A 19,952-nucleotide genomic window follows, 5' to 3' on the forward strand; every position below is an offset into this window, starting at 1 on the left:
GCTTGGTGAGTAGAACTGAAAAATGATAGTTTGCATATACTTTATGTGATAAATAAATATCCCTGAAGAAGTAGAGTCATTGCAGATTACAGAACTGATTTGCCATGAAGAATGCATATTTTATTTGAAACCTACATTTTCTATAAAATAATGTGATTGGTTAGTTTTTTTGTTTGTTTGTTTTGTTTTGTTTTGTTTTTGTTCTTGTTTTGCAGGGGTGGGGGAAGTTCCATACATACCACAATTTGTCATCTTCTTCCTTTCTTCCTTTCTTCCTTTCTTTCTTTCTTCCTTCCTTTCTTTCTTTCTTTCTTTCTTTCTTTCTTTCTTTCTTTCTTTCTTTCTTTCTTTCTTTCTTTCTTTCTTTCTTTCTTTCTTTCTTTCTTTCTTTCTTTCTTTCTTTCTTTCTTTCTTCCTTCCTTCCTTCCTTCCTTCCTTCCTTCCTTCCTTCCTTCCTTCCTTCCTTCCTTCCTTCCTTCCTTTCTTTCTTTCTTTCTTTCTTTCTTTCTTTCTTTCTTTCTTTCTTTCTTTCTTTCTTTCTTTCTTTCTTTCTTTCTTTCTTTCCAATGAGGGTTAAGTGACTTGCCCAAGGTCACACAGCTAGTATCAAGTGTCTGGGGCTGGATTTGAACTCAAGTCCTCCTGAATCCAGGGCCAGTGCTTTAATCCACTGCGCCACCCAGCTACACCGCCATGCCGCCCCTCCCCCCCAAACACACACTTGTCTTTTTCAATGAATCTTGTCTCTTTCAAAGTAGTTTTTTTTGAAAACCAGTACACTTATACCAATAATGCCATCATTGTTCAAGTGCTTTTTGGAACTTTTCTTTGGACTTAGTATCAATGTAGTGAACTGGAAAGAGTCAGTGGAGGGCAGCTAGATGGTGCAGTGGATAAAGCACCAGCCATGGATTCAGGAGGACCTGAGTTCAAATCCAGCCTCAGACACTTGACACTTACTAGCTGTGTGACCCTGGGCAAGTCACTTAACCCTCATTGCCCCACCAAAAAAAAAAAAAAGAGTCAGTGGACTTGGATGCAAATCTCAGCCTCATTACCTTGTCTCTCTGTGACTATGAATAAGGCATTTAATTTCTCTGTACCCCAGTTTCCTTTTCTGCTTATTTAATAAGGGTTTGGATGAGATAATCTTCAAGATCTGTTTCATCCCTTGGTGGGGGGGACTTAGAGAAGTTCTCACCCAACCTCCTCCATGTAAAGATAAGGAAATTAAGGCCCAAAGAAGTGGACATGTGGAAAATGACAGTCCTTTCTATAAGATATTTGGAAGCCAGGTCTTCTGACTCCAAATGCAGTGCCCTTTGCACTAAAGCAGGCTGCCTCACTTGTCTTCAGAACTTTGGTAGTTCCCTTGGCATCTAACACAATCCCTTCTGCATGGCAAAATTTTTAAATTGCTTTTTCAAAATCAAAAGTAGAAGTTGAAGGAGGGTATGGTAGTAAAAAGAGCCCTGAATTTGGAGTTAGAAGACCCAACTTCATTCAGATCCTAGCTCTGCTTCTTCTTCCCAGTGCTGATGTTGGGCAAATGACTTTAAACCACCCTGGGCCTTGGATTTCCCCTCTACAAAATGCAAGGTTGCGGTAAAATGTTCTGTAAGGTTCTTTCTAGCTTTAGATCCTATAAAACCATGCATGACATTCAGCATCAGTAAACTTTTACCAAGGGACCTTCTTGAGTGTCACATCCAAAACATGGAGAAGTTATCCTATCATAGTTATAGGTAACCTTAAGTTACCTGATACAAGGTTGGCGTCAACTCCCAGAGAAAAAGCCATAATTCTCCTGGAGGGGCTTGTCATGAACTAGTCTAATTTGAACAGTGAGGTTGCCAGTGGTTTCTTTTTCGAAAAAAAAACAGTGTTCACTAAGGTGAGAAATAAGGTGGGCTGTTAGCTTGTTCAATGAACCAGAATAGCAAGTTAGGGGGAAAAAGGGTAAAAAGTTGGGTATTGACCTAGATTTCTAGAGGAAGCATGATGTAGTAGATAGAGAGCTCTGAGCTTTCTCCAAATCCTGTAAGGCTTGGGGACCTGTGCTGCTTCTGACCCATACTGTATGGCTGTGTGATGCTGGAAAAGTCACTGAACCGCTCAGTGCCCCAGTCAGCCGACTAAAACTCTGTACTGATCTGCTTTGGTAAATGCAATTCCTTGCCAGGAGAGGAGTTCCTTACAGCAATGAAATCCCAGATCCACTCCCTAATATTGTTTTTTTCTCACTGGACCTGCTCCCTATTGGCATTAATCATGTTCAAATTCCATTTAATTTTGATGGAGAAATGCATCCCCACTCCCTGTACCCAGTCACTAACCTTGTATTAATATAATACATTAATACCTTTAAAGTTGAATCAATAATTTATAATTCCCCTTTCCTCTCTTTCCCAGATATCCTCAGACCTTTTGGATACAGAAGTTTCTCAGGTATGTCTCCAACTCTTTTTTTTTGAAGGGCCGTGGTTATAGCATTTCAGTATCAGCTCTTTTCCAGTGAGTAAAATAGTGAATAATCACCACTGGTGATTCCAGCAAGACTTAGAAATTAAGAGCATGGACTGTCCTCAGAGGAATTCAGAAATCTGAATTTTTCTTTAAGGTAAATTGGCAAGAAAATCTTGTGACCATTTACCATGGGTAGAATATAAAATTATCCTAATCAGAATGGATTAAAGGGCACAAGATGTTAAATTTGGATTGATTGGGACTATCTGCTTCTCCTTGGATGCTTGAGAATCAGTGTTTTGTTTTGTTTTGTTTTGTTTTGTTTTGTTTTGTTTTGTTTTGTTTTGTTTTGTTTTGTTTTGTTTTGAATAGCCAGAGACTGTCGGAATACTTTGACTCAGGAGACAAATTATGTCACATTTCAGGTTTATGCTTTGTGGATTATCTGGAGTTACCATCAACCTGTCCCATACTCTTACACAGCCAGGTTCAGATTTTAGGCAGGGTGAAATGAGGATGGCCTGTTTTTTGTCTGAATGTTCTGCCTAAGCATGTGTCCTTGGTCATACTCCAAAACCTAACAGAAGCGACCCTCAGTCAGCCATTGTGTTGTGTGAGGCATGGAAAACCAGCTGCAGCACTGCATTATTAGAAATATTATAATACTCTGATAGGTGCTGCAGAAAACTGGAAGCAAAGCTGAGGTTCTCTCAAGTCATTCAGTCATTGGGATCATCATAACAGCTAACATTTATACTGGACAGCTAGGTGGTGCAGAAGATAGAGTGCTGGGCCTGGAGTTAGGAAGACATCTTCATGAGTTGACATCTGACCTTAGATACTTACTAGCTGTGTGACCCTGGGAAAGTCACTTGACCCTGTTTACCTCAGTTTCTTCATCTGTAAAATAAGCTGGAGAAGGAAATGGCAAACTACTCCAGTCCCCCAAAAAAAGGGTCATAGGGGCAGCTAGGTGGCGCAGTGGATAAAGCACTGGCCCTGGATTCAGGAGGATCTGACTTCAAATCTGGCCTCAGACACTTGATACTTAACTAGCTGTGTGACCTTGGGCAAGTCACTTAACCCTAATTGCCTCACCAAAAACAACAGCAACAAAAAAAGGGGTCATAAAGCATTGGACACTACTGAAAATGACTAAACACTTACATAGTACTCACTATGTGCCAGGCTCTGTGCTAAGTGCCTTACAATTAGTATCTCATTTGATCCTTACAAGAAGCCTGGGAGGTAGGTATGATTATGATTCCCATTTTACAGATGAGGAAACTGAGGCAAATTGAAATGAAACGACTTGCCCAAGGTCACAGAGCTAATAAGGGCCTGAGGCCAGATTTGAACTCAGGTCTTCCTGACTCCAGGTCTAGCCCTCTATTCACCATGCCATCTAGCATTTATTAAGTAATTCCAATGTGCTAGATGCTAGGGCATACAAAGACAAAATGAGACAGCCTCTGCCCTCCAGGAGTTTACTTTTTTTTTTTTTTTTTTGGTGAGGCAGTTGGGATTAAGTGACTTGCCCAGGGTCACACAGCTAGTAAGTGTCAACTGTCTGAGGCTGGATTTAAACTCAGGTCTTCCTGAATCCAGGGCTGGTATTTTATCCACTGTACTACCTAGCTGCCCCCAGGAGTTTACATTTTATTGGAAAGACAGCAGTATAGCCATCATGGTGCAGTAGAAAGTACACTGGCTGTGAAGTCAGCAGACCTGGGTTCAAATTCCATCTCTGACATTTACTGTCTGTGGCCTTGAGCAAGTCATTTAACTTGCCTGGGTCTCAGTTTCCTCATATGTAAAATTAGGGGGTGGAATAGGTGATTGTTGAGGCCCCTTCTAGCTCTAAGTCTGCAATCCTGTGATGCTTTGATCCTATGAAAAATAAACAAGACATGGACATAATAAACAGGAGGTAATCAAGGGAAACAATTTACCAGTCGGGTTGGATTGGGAATCACAAATGACCTGGTGAAAGGTGATGCTTGAACTGAGCCATGAAGGGCTGCTAAGGGAGAAGTGAGGAGGAGCTGCCCAGCAGGCTCAGGGATGGGACAGTAAAAGGGCATGGACACAGGAGAGGGAGGCCAGTTACATAGCACTGGAGGGAAGAGGAATGTGGGGTAGGATGGAACGCTTCAGGCAGAACCAGTTAGGGGGTGAGATAGCAGCCTCCATGGTGGGGCCCAGCAGAGGCAGATTGGACAGGCAGGAAACTTATCTTCCCAAGCAGTTGTATTGATGGCTTTGAGTGCGGCTTCCTCCTAGTCCGGCTTAAGATCTTCTGGGACTTTTGTTTTCTTGTCCTTATTATCTCAAATGGGAGGATAATTGTGAAGCCCTTTAGCACAGTGCCTGGCACATAGTAAGCCCTCTCTAAATGGTAACTATTATAATTTTTTTCAAAGACTATGTGAGGAAAAGGTGTAATTCAAAGAATCTACTATTATCTTTACTATTTATTTTTTAGGGAGTGGAATAAGGAAGAGGTTAGGTCAACAGTGACCCACAAGCCTGTGAGACTTCCCTTGTTTCCATAGGGACTCAAAGGGGTCGATTTAAAGAGGAGGAGTTTGGTTTAATATTGGTCCACACACCTGGGACCCGGTGGTAAATTCTGGTCTGCTGAGAGTCGAGCTTATCCATTTGAGTTTGGAGTATTGTTGCCCTGGAAAAGTCTGGTGCTTTAATTGATCAGACCAGCTCATCATTGGAATCCTGTGCTCACTTAATAGCCTTTGACTATTTGAGTTCAATGGTCTCTTAGTGATGTTACTATTTAATTTTGGAGTGCTGAAATTATACTGCCCAGCTGGATTTTGACTGGTTGCCTAGTGTGCTAATGCTAGAACATCTGTCTTTTTGGATCTCCCCAACCCCCCTCACTTACTCCCCATATAGGAATGGACAAACCTTAAGGCAGGACTCATCTGCTTTTCTTTTGAGTTATCTCATTAGTAGATGAAATGATGATTAAAGAAGTTCATTATCTGGGTTTTCCAAGCTGTGGCCCAGTAGAACTATTTATGTCTTTTTTCCTTTATATTCTCTATAGTTTTCTTTTAGAGTGTGAGGATATTAATAACCTTTTGTAAGAACAAACAACTGCTCCCCAGTTTCACCAAATCGAAACCCCTTAGCCTGACTTGAGGGTTTTCCGTCAATTAGTGTTCCTACTTTACCAATTCTTCCTTGTTTTTTACTACTTCTCAAATCGCCCTTGCTTCAGTCACCTTCCCATTCACTGCAAATACTGTCTTCATTACTAATTTTGTACCTTTATCATACTTTTGCACCCAAAAGACCTTCTCCTTAATTTGATAGCACACTTCTTATCTTCTTATACGTACTTCATAGTCCTGTACATAATGCACTGCCTTCATGAAGATTTCCTTGCCAAAACCAACTACTTCTATTACTGAGAAGAGTGGACTCATAGAATTAATAGAATGTTGTTTGTGTTTGTTTTTGTTTTTGTTTTAGAGTTGGAAGGGCTTTAGAAATAATTTACCCCAGACCCTTTGTCTTTTTTTTTTTTTTTTTTTGGTGAGGGGCAATAAGGGTTAAGTGACTTGCCCAGGGTCACACAGCTAGTAAGTGTCAAGTGTCTGAGGCCGGATTTGAACTCAGGTCCTCCTGAATCTAGGGCCGGTGCTTTATCCACTGTACCATCTAGCTGCCCCACAGTGGCATTCAGGAGGACCTGAGTTCAAATCCGACCTCAGACACTTGACACTTACTAGCTGTGTGACCCTGGGCAAGTCACTTAACCCTCATTGCCATGCAGAAAACAAAAAAACAAAAACAAAACAAACAAACAAAAAAGATGTGGACATTATGGGCCAGAGATGATAAAGCAACCTAAGGAAGAACATATCTCCTTAGTGGTGGAGCTGGGACTAGCACCAAGGTCTCTTGATAGATACCTGCCTTTTTCTGCTATACTACATTGCCATTTCTAAGCCCTTATATATGCTTGAACTATACCACCCTATGTTATATTTACTTTGATATACTGTTATAGAGTTACGCTCTTTTTTGTTTCATGTCTGCATCAGCTTCCTAAATAGATTGTAAGCTCTTTGAGGGCAGGAATTATTTCTTCTACTTGTTTTTTATCTCCATGGTGCTTGGGCAGATAGCAGGTGCAGAGTAAATGCTTATTAAATTGAATGATGATGAGAAAGAATAGAGCCAAGAAAAAACCTAAAGAGCAACCTTTTATGGTAGCTTCTTCCAAAAAAAAAAAAATCATTTTAAGGTCAAAATTGCCCATGCCAGTACACATAAGCTCTGGGAAGATCTCTTTCAAATATATTGATAAAACATTTCTAACCCTTTAGAAAAATCCTTCTGAACACAGACAGGCCTCTGAAGATTTAATTGCTTAATTTGGGTTTCCATTTTTCTATGAATTCCTAAAAATGGCAGTAGTACTATAGATAAGTCATTTTAATGGTTAAAATTTGTGCATTTGGCACAGGTAGATAGTCTTTTTTTAAAAAATTATTTATTTGTTTTGTTTTATGTTTTATTTTTTATTTTTGGTGAGGCAATTGGGGGCCAAGTGACTTACCCAGGGTCACACAGCCAGTAAGTGTCAAGTGTCTGAGGCCAGACTTGAACTCAGGTCCTCCTGAATCCAGAGCCGGTGCTCTATCCACTGCGCCACCCAGCTGCCCCAGGTAGATATTCTTTAAAGCAGAGGTCCTCAAACTTCCTTTTTTGCCCCTCCTGGCACCGAATTCTTTGCCATGAACAATTTAGGTTAGCAACTTTGCAAGAGAATTTGGAGACTCACTTATGCCCAGTTTCCTTTCATTAAGAGCAGCCATTTTTATTTTGAGTTCTTTGCAGCTACAGAACCTGATGCGTTTTGATGTCAGTGCATCTATGTAACAGGTGAGTTTTTAAAAGCAAATATTATAGTTACTGTACTTTCTAGGCCAAACTAGCAAAATCCAGATGAAACAGAATTATTGATAAGTTTTCTTTGATTTGCAATGGCATAATGTCCAAAATTTCATAGCACCCCCAGAAGAACTCCTGCTTCAGCATACTCTTTTTTTTTTTTTCCTCGGTAAGGCAATTGGGGTTAAGTGACTTGCCCAGGGTCACACAGCTAGTAAGTGTTAAGTGTCTGAGGCCGGATTTGAACTCAGGTACTCCTGAATCCAGGGCCGGTGTTTATCCACTGCGCCACCTAGCTGCCCCTCAGCATACTCTTTAGAAACCGTTGCTATAAAGGAAGGCAGCATGAAGTTGTGGATGAACCTCAGGGAGTCTCAAGGCTTAGGGGCTGGTCCCAACTCATGTGATTTGGGGGCAAATTACTTCCTCTTTTTAGACCTCTATTTTCAGCTAAAAAATTTAGGCATTCAATTAGGTTCCCTGTGAAGTCTCTTCTAGATCTTTGGTTTGATTTAATTTTGATTTTGATCTTTGATTTGAGATATAGGCCATATATATGGTTTGGAGTTTTTCGACTTAATAAATGCCATTCATTGGATTAATTAATCCTGTTTTCTCTTCCTATAGATACAGAAGAGATAAAAGGCTCCTTGTTCTGATGATGTTTTCCTTGGGATTGAATTCTTTCCTTTCCTTGGCCTAAAGAGATTTACTTTTTCTTTCTTTTGTTGTTATCTCTTTTGCCTGGTAGAAGTAAACTTTTGTTGCTCCTTCAGGCTCTATTAATGTTTCTATTGCTGCCTACTCAGCTCTTTCCAAACCTTCTGCCAAGTGAACTGTTGAGTAACTGTGTCAAATTCTTTTACATGGAATCTCAGTCTCACTCTGTGGTTCAGAGCTTTTGTGGTTGGCTCATTGTCCAGGCACAGTCTAGGAACTTGCTAGTTAATTAAAGTGGTTTTTATCTGGAAAACTGCCATATCTACGGTAGGGATAGAGCTGATTAGTGTTTTGATATGTTCGATGACAAAACATTGAGATCTAGCCTTGGTACTGATATTAAAATGGTATTTTGAAGAGGAACCAAAGGAACCAGCAACACACACACCTTAGCCTAATTTTGAGTCTGTGTGTATGCGCGTATATGTATATCCATATCTATATCTACTTATCTGAACTAAATAGCCCTAATTTCAAATTTTAAAATTTCATGTATTTATACTGCTTTTGTGAAGTGATGTTGTTTTCAAGAAACTAATATTTTCATGTAATGTTAAAGAGATACTGTCAACCTATTTGGGCCTTTCCCTTTCTCCCCTTTCCTTTCTCTTTGCCTCAAGACAAAATAATTCCACGAACAGCATTAAGCCTAAAGAGACAGCTTGCAGTTGTGTTCATTCATATGTATTGAGAAAAATAATCTTGTGCAAGAGAGTAGAAATATAAATAAAGTGCTATTTTTGAGTCTTCTGAGGCTGACATTTCATTGGGTCTATATTGCAATTTTATATAACTATAATCAATATAGGTTTTCTGGGGGTGGGGAGAGGAGGGAGGGAGGGAGGGAGAGAGAGAGAGAGAGAGAGAGAGAGAGAGAGAGAGAGAGAGAGAGAGAGAGAGAGAGAGAGAGAGAGAGAGATATCTTGTTTAGGGTCTGAGTATGCCCTTAGAACTTCTTTTTTCCTCCAGACAATGGTGATGATTGCCTTAGTTGGGGAATGAATTCAGGAATACACACTCCTGTAGGGTAGGCTTTTTTTTTTTTTTTTTGGTCATTATGTGGAGGAAGCAGAGACACCAAGCTGGAATGCAGCTGGCCTGTGTTACATAGCTAAAAGTGATATGGTGGGAACCAAGCTCCATCCTAAGTCCTATCTGAAAGGCCAGACCAGATTCCTCCTTTTCGAAGAGCCCAACCATCCCCAACCACTTGACTGTAATCAAGTGCTTAAGAAATATATAAGAATAAGAATATTCTTTCTCCTTTTCATCCATTTCCTCAAATAATCCCCAAGTACCCAACAAACTTTCTTGTTGTCTTTCATTCATTTTCAACTGTGTCCAAATCTTTGTGACCTCATTTGGTGTTTTCTTGGCAATGATACTGGAATGGTTTGCCATTTCCTCCTCCAGCTTATTTTTACAAACGAGGAAACTGAGGTAAACAGGGTCAAGTGACTTGCCCAGGGTCACATAGCTACTAAGTGTCTGAGGCTAAATTTAAACTTAGGAAGATGAGTCTTTTTTGATGCCAAGCCTGGCATTCTATCCACTGTGTCACCTAGCTGCCCCAAAGTAACATTTTTACTAATCTTAATAAGAAAATTCTGAGGCTCACAGAAAATATAGGTATGTAGGGAATTGGCATGAAGACAGAGTACAGAAATCTCGGTGTACACGTTTATTGTCCCCCTGAAACTAGCCTAAATCTGAATTCAGAAGGACTAATCATGGGCTACAGCCTCTTCCTCCTACTTTCAAGTCCCCACATTGTATCAGACACACAATTATCTCATGTTTCCCTTGGCTCCAGATCAAATCAAATCAAGTAAAATCAACAATTATTCATTAAGTACCTACTATGTTCCAGGCATTGTGCTAAGGCTGGAGATACAAAGAAAGGCAAAAAATGGTCCCTGCTCTCAAGGAGCTCACTATGGAACGGGGAGACATCTTGTAAAAAAATGTGTACAAATAAGGTATAGACAGGATAAACTAGAAGTAATCTTAGAGGGAAGGGAATAGCATTAGTCTTTTATTTATGAACATACGGGCTGGAAAGTTTGCCTAAGCTTGTTTACTTGAGTTGACTATTTATATAAAAGCTAGCTGTACCTCCCCCATCCCACTGAGTCCACGTCTGAGAATTTTGGTGGTGGTTATGTGACTGTGCCACCTCATTGGCCAAAAAGCATTGAGAACAATTTTTAAGTTTAAGAAATGCACACTTGACCCCTTATGTCACTAGAGAATTGCCATGGGAAGGTTCCCTGCCCAGGAATGGCAGCATGGTATAGAAGAATGCCTACTTAGATTTAGTCAGAGGACCAGCCCCACCACTTCCCATTTGAGTGGTCTTAGAGAAGTCACTTAACATCTCTCTTGAATGAGAAGGTTGTACTTGATGGCTGAGAGAAGCCCTAATATTTAGGCACCTAGTCCCTGCTCTCTCCTTTATGCAGTACTAGCATGTATTCTTATGACCGTAGAGTAGATGATGGGTTAGTCTTTCTTTAGGTTTCCTGTGGATGAAAAATCTGAAAGCTAACTCTAAGTCAACACCAGTACAATAGTATATAATTATGACCACCCCAAAATGTTCAAGTCCGTTCAGCAAGTATGTATTTCTGGGTGCTTACTGCATATGAGGCCACATGTTAGGCAACCATGTAATGGTTTAAAGAGAAAGAGCATATATATTCATAATGTAGAGATGTGCTTTCATATGTTTTTAAAACATGTTATGGAATTCTGCAAAAACTTTTGGCCAGACTACCTATGGGAAGGGTCCATACTTTTGAAAAATTTACATTTTCCCCAAAAGTTTCATTTGGTGATATAGATAAGCATAGGAGCATTGCTTCTAGGCCTACTCCTTCATGTTTGGTGTACCAATAAATTAGTTAATTTTTTTTAACCTGAATTTTGAATCCACATGCCCCATTTTCTTTTTTGGGGGAGTATAGTTACTAGACTTAGGGGAATGCTATAAATATAGATACTAGATTTTAGCAAGAAATTTGACAAGCTTTTTCACAAACCACATGGAAAAGGAAAGATGTGAACTACGTGATAGTACAGTTAGCAGTTTTTTAACGGGGTAACTGACCATACCAAAAAGTGATGGATGTATAAAGGAATTGTCTACCTGGATGTCTCTAGTGTACTCCAGCATGTTCCCTAACCATGGTCTTTCCTTACTCTAGTCAAAACTTTTTGTTATTGCCTTGGATTGAACAAATATAGATGGTGTGCTTATCAAATGGGAGGGACAGCTAATAGAGGGAGTGACAGAATCAAGAAAAGGATCTCAGAATAGAATGTTGGGCTGAAATTTACAGGGTGAAATTTCCTGAGATTCAGTGTTAAGTCCTATACTGGAGTTCACAAATATTGTACAAGAACACATGGGGGGGGGTTATCAGGAAGTAGTCGGGGTGAAAATGAATGGTTTTGGTGGACTGCAAGTTTAGTTTGAGACAGCCATGAGATGTGGCAGCTAATGATACTTACTAGCTGTGTGACCCTGGGCAAGTCACTTAACCCTCATTGTCCCATACACACAAACACACACATACAAATAGTGCAGCTGAGATGTGGCAGCTAAGAAGGCTGATATGATCTTAATCTACAGGTATCTAGAGTAAAGATTCCTAACCTCCAACTTGTTTTTAGAATATTTTGGTAACTATTTCAATATAATTGATTTTTAGTTTAGTTTAGTTTATGCATCTTAAAACTTTGTCCTGAGAAAGGAATCCATAGAGAGGTAGTCAGCGGATCACCAAAGAGGTCTATGAAACAAAAATGGTTAAGAATGCCTGCTCTAGAAGAACCAGAAGAACATTGTACATAGTATCATCAACATTGAGTGTTGATCTACTGTGATGGACTATATTCTTCTCACCAATGCAATGGTACAGAAGAGTTCCAGGGAACTCATGATAGAAGAGGATCTCCAAATCCAAGAAAAAAAAAAAAGAAAGAAAGAACTGTGGAGTATAGATGCTGATTGAACCATATTATTTCTTTTGTTTTGGGTGCTGTTGTTTTTTCTATTTTGAGGTTTTTCCTCATTGCTCTGATTTTTCTCTTATGACATGACTAATGCAGAAATAGGATTAATGTTATTATGTGTGTGTATATATATATATATATAACCTATATCAGATTACCTGCTGTCTAGGGGAGGGGGGAGGGAGAAAAATCTGAAATTGAAAAGCTTATATAAACAAAAGTTGAGAACTATCTTTACATGTAATGGAAAAAAAACTAAATAAAAATGCAAAAATATAAAAAAATTAAAAATTAAAAAAAATAAGAATGCCTGCTCTAGAGAGGAAGGACCTTCTTTGTGTTTTATTGTACTTTGCCCCCTTTAGACCACACATCAAACATTGGAGGAGATTTGAGGGAGCTGCCATATTTTTGAAGACATTCATAAGTTTAAACAAGAATATTTGTTTGGGAGGAGGGGCAGTTACCAGTTTAGTGAAGGGACTAACTAGAAAATTTTTAAAGAAATTGGGGTTGGTGAGCCTTTGAAAAAGAAGGGTTGAGGAATGGGGTGAGGAAGGGAAATTGTGCCTGACTTCAAATATTTGAAGATTTATGTGGAAGAGAGACTAGACTAGGTAAGATTATACTAGACTAGACTCGATTAGATTAGAACAGAACAGAACATGGGGTGGGGTAGGGGGAGGTGAGGGTAGAGAAGTTCCTTGGAATAATTGGACTGAGGAAATTTCTTAACAACTGCAACTGTCCAAAATTTATTTGCTCTTGGGAGAGGTTAGTGGAAGAGGTCTGGGTTTAGCCTTTAAGCAATGTCTAGATGACTACTTTTTTGGATTGAACTGGATGATACGTGTATATGACCTACTCTGTGTGTGTGTATTGATGTTTTCTACTTTAAAGGTAAAATTTCTATACAAAAAAACCTTCCATTTTCAGAACAAATAAATAAGAACATGATCATTTATTTTCATTACTAAGAAATTCTTCTCTTTGCAGTTTAGTGTTACAACGCATAGAGTGCTTGGCCTGGAGTCAGGAAGACCTGAGTTCAAATTTAGTCTCAAGTCATTTAATAGCTTGTATGACCAATTCAATAAAAACCAATAAACACTTTTTCAGCATGTAATATGTGCTTGACACTGTGCTAAGTGATGGGCACACAATGAAAAGAAAGGCAGCCCCTGCCCTCAAAGACCTAATAATCTAATGACCCAGAGCAAGTCACTTAACCTCTCTTTGCCCCAGTTTCCTCATCTGCAGAATGGGAATAATGAGAGCATCTATTTGTAAAGCACTCAGCATAGTGCCTGGCACTCGGTCCTCTATAAATGCTAGCTTTTGTTGCTATTCTCTTTAACAAGATTCCACCCAGGATTCCTTTCTTTAACAGTACCATAAAATGTTTACTTGTAGACGATTAGCAGAAAAGCCTTAGAGGAAGATGTGAGAAAGCAGACGACTTGAAAGTCCAAGAGCTTGGAGTCTTTGCCAATTGGAGATTAATTTGAAGTGATCAAGCTACATATTTAGAGATGGATTAAGAACTCCTTGATATAGATAATGCTTTTAGAGACTGCAGGCTTTCCATTCAAATCCCATGCTATTCTATACCTTTCTTAGGTGACAAATGACTAGAAGTAGAGTCAGGACGACTTGCCTTAGATACTTACTAGCTGCGTGACTCTGGGCAAGTCACTTAACCATCTCTCTCAGTCTTAGTTTCCTCATCTGAAAAATGGTTATTATAATAACACCTACCCAACAGGGGTTGTTGTGAGGATCAAGAGTTAGCATGTAAAGCACTTTGCAAACCTTAAAAATATTGGCTTTTATTATTACCTTAAGAATAAATCCCATTCACCCTTGTTTTGGCTCCTCTTTCAACATTTGGGGGGTGTGGTATCAGTGCAGCACCAAAACTTTTTCTGTCCCTTATCTCTCACTTGATCCCTCCACCTCCTTCCCCAGTTATGAATGTGCAGCTCCTGAAGTTTCCATAAGTCTCATTTTGGTCAATGGCATTCTATTTCCGCTAATACAAAGTTAATGGTGTGGACATAGGCATCTCTTTACCAGCATGATTTATGGAAACTTTTCATCTATTTGTGTCTGTTCTTGGGTATTTCCTTCTTTTCCCTCCCCCTTTTTTTCTTTTTTAAATAATATTTTAGCTTTTCTCCGATTACATTTTAAAACAATTTTTAACATTTCAAAAAAAAGTTTTGAGTTCCAAATTTGATCTTTTTGTCCTTTCCTCTCCAAGATGGTAACCTATCCGATATAGGTTTACATGGATAATCATGCAAAACATTTCTGTATTATTCATTTTGTACAAGAAGACTCGATTTTTTTTTTAAAAGGTGAAAATTAGTATGCTTCGGTCTATATTCAGAGGTTCTGCCAATCCCTGTCCCCCAACTTTTTTTTTGCCCTGTACTTGCTATTTTCTCCCATATCCACCTACCGTGTATTTACTGTTGGGGGTGGGGGATGCGGCTTACTGGACCACTCAGCTCTACCCTGGTTTTGCCCTAGACCCTTTGGTTAAGAATGTAAACTCTAATTGTAGAGTTTCCTTTCAGCCATTCATTCTTTCTTTCTTTCTTTCTTCTTTTTTTTCCCCCAGCCATTCTTGTTCCTAATGAACTCATTTACCTTCCAAAAGAATCAGACAGAACCGCAGAGGGAGAGAATTAAAATGAGTGGGAGTAGAAAGCCCCAGGGAGGACTCCTAACTTTTCAAGTCACTGTTGACCAGAGATGTTGTCCAGCTTTCACAAAGCCACAGTTTGCCTGGAAATCCTGAAGCAGTACCTTAAGATGTTTCAACCCCCTCTAGCAATGTACCAGGAAATAAAACAAGCAGCATCCTGTCCCTCCTCACCCTTCTCCTCTCCCCCCTAATCTGGGGGGAAGCCAAAACTTTCACTTAGACTTGGGTCCATAGGGCAGAGCTGTATTTCTTTATTATGCATCTGTTATGGGTACAGACCCTTGGGATACCAAGACCAAGAACAAAGTAGGCCCTGCCCTCAGGGGGGTTATATTCTATGAGGGAGCAAAGAGCAAAAGAGACACCAAATTACAGACTTTATGAATATTTAAATAGGGGGAGCTCTAATAGCTTGGATAATAAGGCTTTACCCAAGAGGTTTTATTGAGTACCCTAAGGTGAGCCTTGAAGGGGGAATGTAAGAATTTTGAAAGGCAGAGATGAAGGAGGAGAATAATGCTGGGATTGGAGATGGTTTGCACCTATGCAGGAAAACCAGAGAAAGCACATCAAGTTCAGGCATTAAGTGCCATGAAATGGGAAAGACTGGGTTGTAGAGACCCTTAAATACTAGGCTAAAGGGAGGTTCTGTTTTACCCTACAGGCATTAGGGAGCCACCAATGGGTTTTTTTGTTTGTTTTGCTGGGAAATGTGGTTAGATCTATGCCTTAGGAAAATTATTTCCACAGCTATGTGGAGAAGAATTTGGAATCTGGAGAGATGCTGGGGGCAGGAGACCAAGCTGGAAACTGGTCCTTTTGGGGTTTTTGTTGTTGTTGTTGCTGTTTGTTTGTTTGTTTTTTGTTTTGGGGGTTTTTTTGGTGAGGCAGTTGGGGTTAAGTGACTTGCCTATGGTCACACAGCTAGTAAATGTCAAGTGTCTGAGGCCAGATTTGAACTCAGGTCCTCCTGAATCCAGGTCTGGTGCTCTATCCACTGTGCCACCTAGCTGCCGCAACTGTGGTCCTTTTGAAAGGTGATGAAGCCCTGAACTAGCCTAGCATGGCGAGGATGTGAGTAGAGAAAAAGTAGCTAAGGTGAGAGATGCTGTAAAGGTAGAATCTTTTAAAAAATATAATACTTTATTTTTTCCCTAGTTGCATGTGAAACAATTTTAATGTTGTTTGTTTGTTTTTTTTAATTTTGAGTTCCAAATTCTCTCCCCTCTTCTTCTTCCTGCAGAAGGTAAGCAATTTGATATAGGTTATACATGTGCAATCATGCAAAACATATTTCCATATCGGTCATGTTCTGAGAGAAAACAGACCAAAAAAAAAAAAACCATGAAAAAATAAAGTGAAAAATGGTGTACTTAGATCTGCATTTAGACTTCATCAGTTCTTTCCCTGGAGTGGATAGCATTTTTCATGAATCTACAGGAGATGGCAGCTAATTGCCTATGGAGGGAGATGGAAAAGGAGGAGTCACAGTTGATTCATGGGATCCTATAATCATAGGTGTAGAGCTGGAGAGGTTCTCAGGAACCATCTAGTCCAACCCATTCATTTTACAGAATCAGGAAGGTTAAGTGACTCCACTATCAGAGGAAGGATTTATACGGAGGTTCTCTGACCTGACCGCAGAGTCAGCAGTCTTTTCTTTTTTCTCTTTTTTTCGGGGCAATGAGGGTTAAGTGACTTGCGCAGGGTCACACAGCTAGAAAGTGTCAAGTGTCTGACTCAGGTCTTCCTGAATCCAAGGCTGGTGCTTTATCCACTGGGCCACCTAGCTGCCCAGAAGTCTTTCTACTATATATACCCTGTTGCTACCAAGGTTATGGACCTGGATTTCTGGGATGATGATGGTGATGGCAGGTCACATATTTATTGCTTTTTAATTAAGTTAGAGAGAGAGAGAGAGATTGATTTATGCATTATCTCGCTTGATCCTCACGAAGTCTATGAAGTAGATGCTGTTAATATTGCCTTTTACAAATGAGGAAGCAGAGACTAAAAAAGATTGTGGTTTCGCCACAGTCACATGGCAACTAAGTGTCTCAAGTGGGTTTTGAACTTCTTATATCTAAGTTTAACATGCGTCATGCTACCAGTACTCTTTAGCAAAAATAGGGAAGTTGGGAAGAGGGGCACATTTGTGGGGAAAGACATTGAGTTTGGTTTGGGGTTTGGATTTGGTTTGATGTGTTGAAAGAGGATTTTTTTTTTTAAGAACGGAAAGTTATCTAAGAGTTGACACAGCAAACTCCATTTTGTTTAGTGTTGTCTTCCTATCTCCCTCCCTCTATATGATGTCTCAGCAAAATATCTCTCAGTACCTCCCTTCCCCCTAATATTTATGGATTACAAAAAGAAAAGTATGAGAACCTTAATAACTCAAGGGAGTTGTCCCCCTTCTCTCTCTCTCTCTCTCTCTCTCTCTCTCTCTCTCTCTCTCTCTCTCTCTCTCTTTTTTTTTTTGCGGGGAAATGGGGGTTAAGTGACTTGCCTAGGGTCACACAGCCAGTAAGTGTCAAGTGTCTGAGGCCAGATTTGAACTCAGGAACTCCTGAATCCAGGGCCGGTGCTTTATCCACTGCGCCACCTAGCCGCCCCCTGTCCCCCTTCTTTAAAGCAATGGTAGGCCCTTAACTCCTGCTTATTGACTGACTTCTATTGGGACTCTCTCTGGCTCACGTAGCTGTGGAGGGAAGAATGTAGAAATGTCATCTGTGATACCATGTACCCCACTCTTTTTTTGGGAGGGGGCAATGGGGGTTAACTGACTTGCCTAGGCTCACACAGCTAGTAAGTGACAAGTGTCTGAGACCAGATTTGAACTCAGGTACTCCTGAATCCAGGACTGGTGCTTTATCCACTATGCCACCTAGCTGCCCTCTACCCCACTCTTAAGTAGATAAATAAACTAGAGTTTACCTGTGTCTATCCTGTGCTGGCTTATTATGGCAGTAGCTAAAAATCTTGAAACATTGGAGACATACTTGCATATCCCTCTGTCTCTCCTCTGACATTGCCTCTACCCTGGTGCAAGCCCTTTTCACCTTAGGCCTTGGCTAGTAGAGTAGCCTGCCAGGTTGGTGCGCCTGTGAAAGTTTCTGCCTGCCCCAAGTCTCTTCCCCCTCATAGCCCATTCTTCACTTAGCTGTCAAAGTGATCGTCACAAAGCACAGGTCTGTCTATGTCACACACACCCCCTTCCTACTACACACACTCAGCTTCCTTTGCTGCCTGTGACCTCCAGAATCAAATAGAAAATCTATTAGGTCTAAGCTGTTCTTTGCTGTCCCCAGCCTTTCTAGTCTTCTTATATGCCCCCAGATAGTCTACAATCCAGTGACACTGGCCTCCTTGCCTTCCCTAGAACAAGAACCTCCACCTCCCAACTCCAGGCATTTTCTCTGGCTGTTCTGTGCCCGGAATTCTCTCCCTTCTTATCTCCGCCCCCTGGTTTTTCTGACTTCCTTCAAGTCCCATCTAAAATCTCACCTTCTACAGGAAGCCTTTTGCAACTCCCCTTAATTCTTGGGTCTTTTATCTCTTGATTTTTCTCCAAATTATCCTTAGTCCAGCTTGTTTATATGTAGTTAGGTATTTGCATGGCTGGCAGGAGTCAATAAAGATTGAAATACCTGCTATGTGCCAAGCGCTGGGCTAAGTGCAAGAAAAGCAAAACTAGTCTCTGTCCTCAAGGAGCTCACAGTCTAATGGGGGAGACAGCGTGCAAACAACTCCATACAAACAGGCTGTATCCAGGATAGATTGCCAACAAAATATTTTGACTGACTGGATTTGTCCAGAAGTCATTTGGAAATGTAGAACTGGCACTTATGAGAAAGATGGTGAATAGATATATAGACTTGGGATTCAACTGTATAGAAGTAATTATTGAACTCTTGAGAATGGCTGAACTCACCAAGGGTGAGAGTATAGAGAGAAGGGAAGAGAGAAAGAACTGGCAAAGAACCTTTATGGCAACCATTTTCTTTGGGGAGGTAGGACTAGGGGTAGGGGGAAAGGAAGGAGATAAGTCATGATCCGATGACGGAATTTTCAGACAGGTCGGAAGATAACCAGGAAGAAAAAAAAAAAGCTGCAGCTAAGCGATGAAAGACTATCAAAAGCTGCCGGAAGTTCATCTCAGGATGAGTACTGAGGAACAGGTATAGAGTTTAGCTATTCTAAAGGCACTGGTAATCTTTGAGAGCTTTTTCTGTATGATTGAGGAAGGAATGGGTGGTGAGTCAGTGGAGGTTTGGAATACTTTAGATTCCCAGCAGTATTGTGAAGGTTAGAATAGGGCTTCTTAAACTTTTTCCACTTGTGACTCCTTTTTGCCTGAGAAATTTTACACCTGAGAAATTGAGACCCCAGGTATATAGGTATATAAAATTGGTATACATAACCTTTTACTGTTGCCAATTTTTTTGCAACCCCCACATTCAGTAAGTGACCCCCATATGGGGTCTCGACCCACAATTTAAGAAGCTAAGGCATTAGAAAACATTTCTATCTCTCCTCTCTAGGCCCCGGCTCTTCCTTCAACTAGCTTGCTGCTTCAGTTGCTGAGGAAAGCAAGGAATGTATTAAACTCTAGTTTCTACTAAAATACTAAGATTTTAGGGACTTGATTTGTTATTATCCCCAGGAATATTTATGTTTAAAAATACCACTTGAGAGATTAAAGAAAGGAATGAATAAATTAGGGTAAATTTCATGAATCAGTGGTATAGATATTGGTTGAGGTAGGGAAGAGAGGAGGTGTCTGCTTTTGGAGGCTGTCTTTCCCAGTTTCTCCAATCACTCCACATGTCTACTGCTTACATATAATGAATGCCATCTCTGTGTATCAGACTTGAAAATCTGCCCCTCCCCCCCCTTTTTTAAAGTATTAACCTAGAATCCAGTTGGCTCTCTAACCAAGAGTTGTGCCATTGCCCTCTAGTTTGGAAGCACCAATATCTGTTATTCCAGGCTGCTTATATGTAACTCCACTCTGTACCCTTCCCCACCACCCCCCTTCCTTTCCCCTATTTATTTCTCCCCTTCCTCCCAACAGCTAGAGGAATCTTCCATTTTCAGGTCTCATGTTCCT

General features: G+C 40.3%; 2 protein-coding genes across 6 annotated transcripts in view; one reads left to right on the plus strand and one right to left on the minus strand.

Annotated features, from left to right (window-relative positions):
• The window catches only part of C1H7orf50 (chromosome 1 C7orf50 homolog), a 356,496-nt gene that overhangs the window by 103,007 nt on the left and 233,537 nt on the right, over nucleotides 1-19,952 (plus strand). Inside the window, exon 3 of one of the 2 annotated variants that reach the window (XM_043964182.1) lies at nucleotides 2,413-2,448. The exons of the other annotated variant lie outside the window; for it this stretch is intronic. Within the exon in view, the coding sequence (XP_043820117.1) occupies nucleotides 2,413-2,448 (36 nt within the window). The remainder of the gene's footprint in view (nucleotides 1-2,412; nucleotides 2,449-19,952) is intronic. 2 annotated transcript variants of the gene reach the window in all.
• Nucleotides 1-19,952, minus strand: part of LOC122726439 — a 39,319-nt gene that overhangs the window by 3,893 nt on the left and 15,474 nt on the right. The window contains exon 1 of one of the 4 annotated variants that reach the window (XM_043964171.1): nucleotides 240-293. The exons of the other annotated variants lie outside the window; for them this stretch is intronic. The gene's annotated coding sequence lies outside the window, so the exon portion shown is untranslated. Of the gene's footprint in view, nucleotides 1-239; nucleotides 294-19,952 lie in introns of those variants that run through there. 4 annotated transcript variants of the gene reach the window in all.

This window comes from Dromiciops gliroides, chromosome 1 (genome assembly GCF_019393635.1).
Source record: "Dromiciops gliroides isolate mDroGli1 chromosome 1, mDroGli1.pri, whole genome shotgun sequence".
NCBI classification, from domain to species: Eukaryota; Metazoa; Chordata; class Mammalia; order Microbiotheria; family Microbiotheriidae; genus Dromiciops; species Dromiciops gliroides.